The 10,289-nt window shown below is 44.1% G+C and overlaps 1 protein-coding gene across 1 annotated transcript; it reads right to left on the bottom strand.

Moving 5' to 3' along the window:
• Positions 1-1,342: 1,342 nt before the first annotated feature.
• LOC109736467 (uncharacterized) lies at positions 1,343-7,573 on the bottom strand. The gene is made up of 16 exons (XM_020295691.4): positions 7,193-7,573; positions 6,664-6,785; positions 6,476-6,564; positions 6,323-6,358; positions 5,921-6,014; positions 5,384-5,426; positions 5,196-5,293; positions 4,707-4,765; positions 4,135-4,631; positions 3,986-4,061; positions 3,821-3,907; positions 2,892-3,460; positions 2,653-2,791; positions 2,493-2,561; positions 1,891-2,133; positions 1,343-1,804 (listed from the first exon to the last, which is right to left on the bottom strand). The coding sequence occupies exons 1-16, from the start codon at positions 7,411-7,413 to the stop codon at positions 1,691-1,693; spliced, it is 2,556 nt and encodes an 851-aa protein (XP_020151280.3). The 5' UTR covers positions 7,414-7,573; the 3' UTR covers positions 1,343-1,690.
• Between the last annotated feature and the right edge of the window lie 2,716 nt (positions 7,574-10,289).

Raw genomic sequence — 10,289 nt, 5'->3', positions numbered from 1 at the left:
GTGTGAAAGAGATTGGCTTGCTTATACGTGAACAGTGGCCACGAATCTCAAAGCAATCACATGTGGTGGATTCTTCGATGGTAGCTTCCGGCTCCGGTAAAAAACTTTTTCGAGTTTTGGTCCTACTTCTCCGGGTTCTGGGCCGTCTTCTTCTGGTGCAGGCGATGCATCCTTGGGCCTCTCACCGATGTCGCCGGTCGGGTCGTTCACTCCTTCATCGAAAGATATCCACAGGCCTGCGGCGGAGAGGTTCCTTGTTTTCTGCGGGTGTGCGACGGAGAAGGTTCCGGATGTGCTTGGACAGGTCGGCCTGCTTGAGGTGCACGAAGGCTGCGTTGATGAGCACTTCATTGGTCTGCTTGCCGCAACACACGCATCAACATTTCATTATCCCCATGTTCAACTGAATTCAGTATCTCGTCAGTAACAGAAGTGGTAGTTCTTTTGCCAAAAATTAGAGAAAAAGTGGCAGCTTACTAGTTTTTCACGACCAACCAAGAACTCGTAAGCAGGCCAGCCCAGTAGGATTTTCTTTTTCTTTTCTTACAATGTGAGGCTTCCAGTTTTCCTTTTCTTTTACTTATGTTTTCCTTTGTTTCTCAAAAACAAACTTACGTTTATATTTCAAAAATGCTCTAAAGTATAGATACACATATGGGAAGATTACTTTGTTTATTTTTTAAATGTTCACCACCTATTATAAAATATTTGGGGAATGTAAATTTGTGTTCTCGCCGTTTAATAAAAGTTTGCACATTCAAAAACAATGTTAAAAAACCACGAATTAAAAAAATTCTCATGTAGTAAAAAAAATTGTTCGGCAAGTTCTGAAAAATGTTTGCACCATTAAAAAATATGTTTGTGACATTTAAAAATATTCACACAATTAAACAATTTTGTTCGTGGCATTTTGAAAAAAATGTTCATGTATTAACAAATGCTCAACATGTATCAAAACAATGTTAGCATGTATATGAAAAATGTACAAGATGTGTTAAAAAATGTTCGAACGTGTATTTGAAAACTATGCTCATCAGGTATTTAACAACATTGTGAAGGTGTATCTAATAAATGTTTCACATGTACTAAAAACAATGTTCAATGTGTATTCAAAAAGTGGACACTGTGTATTTAATTTTGTAACATGTATTCAAACATGTATTTTGAAAAGTTTTTCACGATGTATTTGGAAGATGTTCAACGTGTATAAAAAAAGGTTATAGGTGGATCAACCTCCGCGAGGAACGCCTCGGCGCACAGAACGCCGCTATCTCTTTTCTGTTATCCGACTCACAATGAACATTCTTTATCTGACTGAACAACCGAAGCAAACACATCATGGTGGCACTAAATAACACTGACATACTATATTTCTAATAGTCCTTCACATTACAAATAGCCTAAACATAAACAGTCCATGCTAAAATTCAATCCAGATATACACACAGGCTAACAAACCAGCTACAACATATATAATAATGAATAACTACAATACTTGTTCGTATAAAAGAATCGTACATGATCCAATGCCCCCTGCCACACATCTCAAGGAGTCCATTCATTCCAAGATCCTAACTCACGGTTGCTCACAGGAAATCCTCTCTCCTTTTCCCACCAACATATGTATGCTCATGCTCTGCCAAGGCTTCAGCGATTTGCCCAACACGACACATCCACCATCCTTCCGGTTCTACAAAAAGTAGGTCAGCTGCTCCTTCTTCCTCGACCCTCCTTCGCCGTAGAGGTCGTTCCACTGCTTCAGCTCGTTCATGACAGCGCCCTCCGCGGCGAAGCTCGCGGCGACCTGCAAACCATCACAAACGGTTCAGTGGCCCCGTTTCTATCAATGCCAACATGCGAAAATGCAAGTCAGGGCAGCAAGCAGCTCACCTGATTTTTGGCCTGCCTCAGGTCCTCCATCGTCAGTGGCCTAAGATCGACGGCCGCTTCCTTGTCGCCTTCAGTCTTGGCTTCCGAGGCATCAACCCTGCTTTCTGAATCACCCTCTTTGCCATCTGAATCCACCTTCTCTGAACTGTCTTTGTTCTCTGAACTCACCTTCTTGCTCTCTGCCTTGTCTGAATCCTCTGCTGCCGCGGCGGTTTTCTGCTTCGCCTCCGTTTTCCTTCTTTCCTGAAGCATCAAAGAATGTGTCGTTGGACAAGCATTATGGGATGTCCAGCACAATTTGTTTGTTCATAAGTATAGTATTCATAGTTGGCTTAGCAGCAATTCAAAGTCATCGCACACTTACGTAAATGCTCAAGAAAGAAGACATTTAGGCCTTGTACAATGCAAGGTGCTTAGGGGAGGTGCTTAAAGAAATAAACCAGACTTTTCTTAAGCACCGGTGCTTATTTGTACAGGGTAGACGCTTAACTAGGCGTCTCTTCTGTAGAAATAGGCACTGGTGCTTCAGAAAAACCCGGTTTATTTTTCTAAGCACCTCCCTAAGCATCTAGCATTGTACAAGGTCTTATAAGTAAGCTTACCATCTCTTTCAACCGTTCTTTCTTCAGGAGCTCCCTAACTGGTCGGTAAGCAGCTGTCACACAAAGATTCTGGGTGCAAAAGGAAATTAACAACTTTCAGTGATCCAGTCAGATACTACCTACTAACCAGGGTTAAAAAGAAATGCTCAAATGCACTGACCTTAAGATCACTGCCGCTGTAACCTTCGGTCATTGTCGCAAGCTCCTTGTACTCGATGTCTTTATCGACCTTCTCCTTCGACAAAACTGTCCTTAAAATCAGCTCTCTGCTATCTTGAGTGGGAAGGCCAACCATGATTCTGTTTAGGGTGACAGATAGGAGCAAACAATTAGCATCTCATCATCCAACAACCACACTATATCTATTCTCTGTCCTTAAAATGCTGCATTTGAACAGACCTGCGCTCAAATCTCCTAATGATGGCTTCATCAAGGTCGAACGGTCTATTTGTCGCGGCAAGAACAAGGATTCTTTCACCGGACTTCGACAAGATACCATCCCAATGGCTCATGAACTCATTCTTGATCTTCCGCATCGCCTCATGCTCACCGCAGCGAGCGCGCTGCCCCAACATGCTATCTACCTCATCCACAAAGATGATAGTAGGAGCCACCTTCGCAGCCAAGCTGAACAATGCTCGGACATTCTTCTCGTCCTCCCCAAACCATTTGGATGTGATGGTGGACATTGACACATTGATGAAGCTGGCACCTGCATCATTTGCTATAGCCTTAGCAAGCATTGTCTTGCCAGTCCCTGGTGGCCCGAACAATAAAATTCCGCGGCAAGGCTTTAGAAGTCCTCCTCCCTTGAAAAGGTCGGGCCGTCGAAGAGGAAGCATGACCAGCTCCTGAAGAGACTCTTTGATATCAGCCAGGGCTCCAATGTCATCAAATGTCACTCCTAGCTCACTTGGTGGTATAACCTCTGGTCTGATACGCTTTTCAAACTCATTGTCAGGTATTTCCTGCTCAGACAGGAAAGCATCAAGGATAAGAACTTCTGTCAATGTTTCCAAAGAAGAACTACTACCTCCGTAAAGAAATATAAGAGTGTTTAGTTCACTAAAGTAGTGATCTAAACGCTCTTGTATTTCTTTACAGAGGGAGTACCATGTTTTGCTTTGATTGTCATTCAGTAAACTAGTACCAAACAAGATACTTCAGCATGGCAGTAAAAAGAGGTGTACCCTAATTTCTGTAACGTGTAGTGAGTGACTCCGGTCTTGTTTTAAATAAAATTGGATCGGTCACCAGTCTTTCCCTACCCTGTCTTTTTGCAAATATGTAGCAGAACAAAAGGCACAAGCAAACTGAACAGAACTTACTGGTTTTGGCGGTGGGGCATCGCCATCTTTACCCGGCGATTTATCACTCTCAGGTTTCTTAGATCCAGGTGCACCTTTCAGACCATCCTTTGCAAACAGTAGCATTAAGGTTAGCCTCATAGGTAAACTGGCACACTATTTTAAGCATATGTACATCATAAATACCTCGTTTGCTTCGAGTTTCAGCGTGTCTTTCCCACCAAGGCCAGTTTCTTGAAAAATGCTTAATCCATGAGACAGACTGCAGAGTAACATTTTGTTAAGAAAACCAGAACAAAGCTAATCAATACTAACATTAAGATAAATTGCCGAACCTTTTGGAAGACAAAAGGAGCTTCCCATTTTTGTATTCAGGATCCTTGGTATGAACCAAATGGTAAGAGACTGCCGACACAATAATTTCCTCGATGTAGTTGCTGAGAACCATAGTGTCTGCTTGGCAGATTGAGCTCAAATCATCGCAGTCTAGATCGTTTGCCGAGAGTACCTCCACAATGTGGTTTCTGTTGTCCTGAATCTGAATTTTCCTTGCGTCTTCTTCCATTTGAGTCTTCCAACCATTGAGATGGATTTCTTCCTGTGGGGGTTTAATATCAACATGATAAGGAAACAGGCTACTAACTCTGTCTTCCATACCGTTGTACTCAGCGTCAGAGTTATGTAACCGGGAACCTAGTATCAGCACTTGCCCAGATAACTTGGCTAACATTTTCTGGAACATGGTGTAAGTTCTTTGGGATCTGTGAAGGAAGTGGTCAACATCCCTTATGTAAAGAATAATGGGATCGCTTTCGGCCACAGAAATCATGACCTGTAAAAGTGGTTACAGGCTAAGCACACCATGGAAAAACAGAGCCAGTCAGGTTCAGCCAAGAAGTGTAATTACCTTGTAAAGTGACTGTATCAGAACTTTCTCATCGAAACACCAGCTTCTGGCTCGCCTAGCTAAAATCGTATAAACATAAAAGGTTAACAGCCATAAGGACGACCTGATTTTCTTGTTCTACATGACCACATGTGCAAAAAGAAGAAGAACCTGTCTAAATTAAAAGCACTAAAAACACAGAGCAGTAATTGTAGTACAGATGCCATTTGTATGCCAGCACTTCATTTTCATGAACTAGTACAAACTCATGTATACATAATTTAACCTGAAAACATGGGTGTCATGCAGCCTGAATGTACTGGACACTAGTAACTACTCCCTCCGTTCCAAAATAGATGACTCAACTTTGTACTAACTTTAGTACAAAGCTGAGTCATTTATTTTGGAACGGAGGGAGTATTATGTATGGGACATCTACAATAAATTCTGCATATTCGAATCAAAATGGCTAAAAACTAAAGTGAAGAACACTGCAACAAAGATGTTCACCTGAATGCACAGAACATTGTGATGCTACGTCACTCATATCAGATGGCATAGAAGCATTTTTCCGGAGTAAAGGGTCATTGCTAGCAACATCAGAACCTCTGAAGAAAAAGAACAGTGGGTATAGAGATCAGATAACAGAACATATTAATCTCCGTATTCGATAAACAAACTAGCAAGTGTAGATTTACCTAGCTCTCGAATCTGCACTGCTTGTCTGACGACGCAATGATTCTGCGAAAGTATTTCATCAACAACAGGACAGTAACAAGTTAAAATCTAAAAATATTGAGCAACAAAACTGAATTCTTATTTAGAATAAGGTTTCCATTTTTCTTTTTGAAAACTTGGTAGGTGGAAAAAAGGGCTAAAGAAAGTGCACATAACAGCTAGTTTTACGTACACTGTATGTACTCTTGCAAAATGAAAATAAATAGGTTGAATTGTATGTACTCTAAAGTTACATACTGAAGAGTAAACAAATGTCGAAAACCCCTTTTTCTTGATCAAATCGAGAAAGCATATCAAAGACAGTACACTGTATGTACTCTTGCAAAATGAAAATAAATAGGTTGAATTGTATGTACTCTAATGTTACATACCGAAGAGTAAACAAATGTCGAAAACCCCTTTTTTTTATCAAATCGAAAAAGCATATCAAAGACAGTACACTGTATGTACTCTTGCAAAAACAAAATAAAATAGGTTGTATTGTAATGCTCTGGTACCTCTAGGCTCATCCTTCTTTGGAAACATTGCAAAAGATCCAATGAAATCGGACACTCTCCCGAACGTCGTCTCGGACACGGACTGGTTCTGAACCTGCACAACACAAGCATGTTTTCAGGCTGTCAAAAAATGAAGCATGTAAATTCAGAGCACATAAAAACAGAAGCAAGCAAGACAACAAATCCATGGAAATCAGTCTAAAATAAGCGACGCGACGGCTACGTATATGCAGACAAAACTGAATGATGGCAATATCTTTTTCTTCTGTTATCAGTCACGCTGTGGGCCTGCTATTGCTGAATCCAATCAGGGACCCAGTTTGCCAAGTTGCCCAAATAAAAATCTCAAGATGCCCCAACCAACAGCACTGGCACGCAAAGCAGGCATGTTGTTTTACTCACCAAGGCCTTGCCGGAGCCCCCATACTTGCTCTGGATCTGCAGCACACAACAACATTCAGCAAACAACAAAAAATTCAGAATCACGGCATGAGAACCGACGACGAAGCGAAGGTGAAAACAAGCGGTATCGGGGTTTGATCTCCGGTTGCTGACCCGGAGCGAGAAGTCGGTGACGTCGAGGAGCAGCAGCCGGGCCTTGTAGTAGTGCGACAGAGCCTTCGCAAGCGACTGCAGGTAAGCCTCTGCAAACATACATGAAGCAGCAGTTGGTCAGCCATGGAGCAGGGCAGGTGTGGAGAGAAATCATGTCCATGATGATGGTGGCCGGAAGGAGGACTGACCGGTGGGGCCGGAGAGGAGGATGGCGCGGCTGGCGGCGGAGAGGTTCCGGATGTGCTTGGACAGGTCGGCCTGCTTGAGGTGCACGAAGGCCGCGCTGATGAGCACCTCCTTGGTCTGCTCGCTGCAACACACGCATCAACATTATATGACTGAACTGAACTGAACTGAACTGAATTTTACTCCCAAAAACTGAACTGAACTTGAACTGATCAGAGCAAAGTACTACAAGAAACTCTGCTTAAATTTCACAACCAACTCAACTGAACATCTGCGGTACCATGCGTGCGAATCACCCAACGAACTGCCTTTTACTTTTGGTAGAAGAACATGGACGGTAACGGTGGGGACATTTTGGTGAAGAAGCTGGAAAGCAGAGTTCAGTTCAGACTAGCTACAGTGAGTCAGTGAGAGAACGCCGCAGGCAGAGTCGAGCCGCCGGTCAAATCAGGAAGCATCAAATCGACGGACCGACCAAATCGGAGCTTCGATCGGAATCCGGCGATGGCGAGCAAGGCAAGCGCAACGGACCTGAGGTAGCAGTGGCGGTGGTGGAACTCGTCGAAGGTGACCTCGCTGTCGCGGCCGTCCAGCAGCAGCCGCCGCAGCTCCGCCTCCACCTCCGCGGCGCCCGCGCCGCCACTACCTCCCTCGGCCGCCTGCGCCGGCTTGGCCCACCTCGCCGACGCGAGCCCCAGCCCGACGCCCACGCCCATGCCCACCGCCGAGGCGAGCAGGCTCCTCTGCTCCATGCTAGTCCGGACGCGCGCGCTCGCGATCACCGCGTCCTCGAGCACGCACGGTTCGCAAGACCCCGCGATTCCAGCCGAACTCAACTCGAGGAAGGCAGGCCGGAGAAGCGAGGAAGGCGGGGGAGAGTAGGAGATGTGAGGAGGAAGGCGGAGAGGAAATGAGCCATTGGGGGAGGGTTGGTGGGGGTATATATAGGCGGCGCAATGGCGGCGAGCCAGCCGGCGAACATGGGGTTTGGCTTCCGGTGAAAAAGCGGCTTTTCTAGACCAATGGCTTTTTAGCATAGAGGATATGGTAATTCGATTATACTCCCCCCCACTATTAGTGTACTAAAACACCCTATGGTTAATTTCTTCCCAAGAAGTTAGCTTAACACATGTATGCATCGTAAACATATTTTTAAATGGAGGCATTTTTTTGACTAATACATTAACAAAGAAGACGAGAACTGCCCCGAGAATTGGCGGAAAGCCGAGAAAAAGCCCTTACAAATTTGTTATAGAAAGAAGAACAAGTAACATACCGGCAAATGCTCCCAACACGCAACTCCTAAAAACCCTTGACACATGGGTCTCAACATCGTAGAGGTAGCCTCATCGTACGGTTGCAACTTGAGAAAAATACATCGACAAAGATAAGAGGCACAACCAAACCTTGGAGATGAAATGGCCCTCTTCGAAAACGAGAAAACCACCACTCCTCGAAAGTGGATGCCTAGCTAGGCTCCAAGGGGCAATGGAGTGGGAGTCATAGCCATAGCCGAAGACACAAGCAAGCTCACCTTCGACTAAACCATTGACAAATGTGCAACATGCATGCCCCTCGATGCCTGGGTCTCAACATCGCGGAGGCAGCCCCTTCGGTTGGGCCAAAAATCACTGTTTTGACCATTTTTTGTAACTTTAGCGCAAAATGAACCCAGTCGAAAACTTTAGCACAATTTAACACCTTTCAGAAACGCAAAGCATTGTGGCGTTTCTGCTACATACCATAACGGAGGCAAGTTTGGCGTTTCTGCTTAACCATGCCCAAGCCAAGCGTCCTACGTAGCAGGGCAGAAACGTCATGAGCCACAACGTTTCCAGTAACACCATGGCCCATGACGTTTCTGCCCTAAGAAGAAACGCCATGGCCCTTGGCGTTTCCAGCAACGCTCATCCATGACCACCTATCTATTCAGGGAAGAAACATTGGCAAGTGTGGCATGTCTAGGTAAGGCAGAAACGGCACGGTTTATGGTGTTACCAAAAGGGTCAGATCATGAAATAAAATCTGGAAGAGTCCAAATCGTGCCAAAGTTACCAAAAACGGTCAAAACAGTGATTTTGGCCTTCGGTTGCATCGTAAACATTATACCTCCATTTTGTGTTGCATATGTATATGATACTACCATGTACTCTGTGGTGATACTTCAGACTACTCATTTAGTTCATCTGCGATAAAATCTTACTAATTAATGTTCTTTTGATTTTTTTTGGGTGGGGGGCAGACCATATTTTTATACACAACACTAGAACTATATTGGAGATCCAAAACTGCCACTTTGAGTGTGGGTTAGGAAAGTCATGCACTTGGACAGCAACCGTGTGCTGTTGTTAGCGATGTACTAATACATACATGCATGTCATGTGAATTGTTTTGCTCCCATCTTCTCCTGTCTACCCAAATGTGGCAACGGCCTCAGCATCTTTCCTCATGTATTTGATAGCTCCATCGACAGTTGGAGCATAGCTTTTGAAGTCGCATGGACGGACACCATATTTTTTCCATGGTAGCCGCAACCCCAAGAATTTCGCCACGTACGTGCTAGATGCTCCTGAATTCACATTCTCGTTCTCATGGTGGGTTACAACCGAGAAAAAATATTCATGAAAACTAAATTTCTGCGGATGCCAATGAAACTAAGTGAAACCATATTTCAAAAGTTTTAGAAATTTTGAAAAAAAAACATAGTGCCACATCCTTCACAAACATGTAAAATTCAAAACCAGATTCAGTTTGGAGCCAGAAAAAACAAATTCAGCATCCCTAGCTCCTAAGTGAAAGATATGCTGGCGGGTGTAAACTGGCTGGTTGGCTTCAGATCGGGCGGGTAGTGGTGTTTGGGGTGCGGGAGAAATCCCTGCTGGTTCATCTGGCACCAACACAGTGTCGCCTGCGGGTGCCGCCATTCCTTCCTGTATCGGGGGAAACCCTCGTAGTTACCCATCCCCCACTCCCATCTGCGTGCCGGGGGAAACCCTAGGACATGTCCGGGAAGCAGTATCGTCGATGTTGCATCCTTTTTAGAGGTGTTGCTTGGTACGCGGCAGTTCGGAGCCTTGGAGTGCGGTGGGATGAATGCGGAGGGCGCAACGGTGGCGGATCATCCGTGCTTTGTCAAGCTGCCGTTGTTGGCATTTATTTCTTATTTCTTTCTCTTTTCTTTTGGGCTTGATGTGTTCATCGCCCCAACAGTTGCTATGTGATCGGTGGTGGTTGCTTTATAATATAAAGCGTGGCGAAATCCTTTAAAATGATAATAAATGAATTTGAATCTAAGACCGAAACTTTACATGTTTGTAGGTCATCTCTCCAGCGCACCGTATTAATTTTCAGAAATTTCGAAGCATATGATTTTCACATGGTTTTCACCGATTTCCACTGCAATTTGTTTATAAACAAATACTTTCTTGGTAACTAGCTAATGGTATCTCTAGCCGATTCCTTAAAATTTAGCCCCTTAAAAGTTCTCTTATACCTTAATTCCTTATATTTGTGGAGATAAGAAAAAGCACCCTTAAAACTTAACTCCTTAATTTTTTTACACAAACTCATTTATTTTGAGGCCATCAATATCTTGGGCACATACTTCACCGGTTCCTCACTAGGAGTA

Source organism: Aegilops tauschii, chromosome 1, assembly GCF_002575655.3.
Source record: "Aegilops tauschii subsp. strangulata cultivar AL8/78 chromosome 1, Aet v6.0, whole genome shotgun sequence".
Taxonomy (NCBI): Eukaryota; Viridiplantae; Streptophyta; class Magnoliopsida; order Poales; family Poaceae; genus Aegilops; species Aegilops tauschii.
Note: the sequence above shows the minus strand (reverse complement) of the source record. Positions and strands in the feature narration are given on the sequence as shown.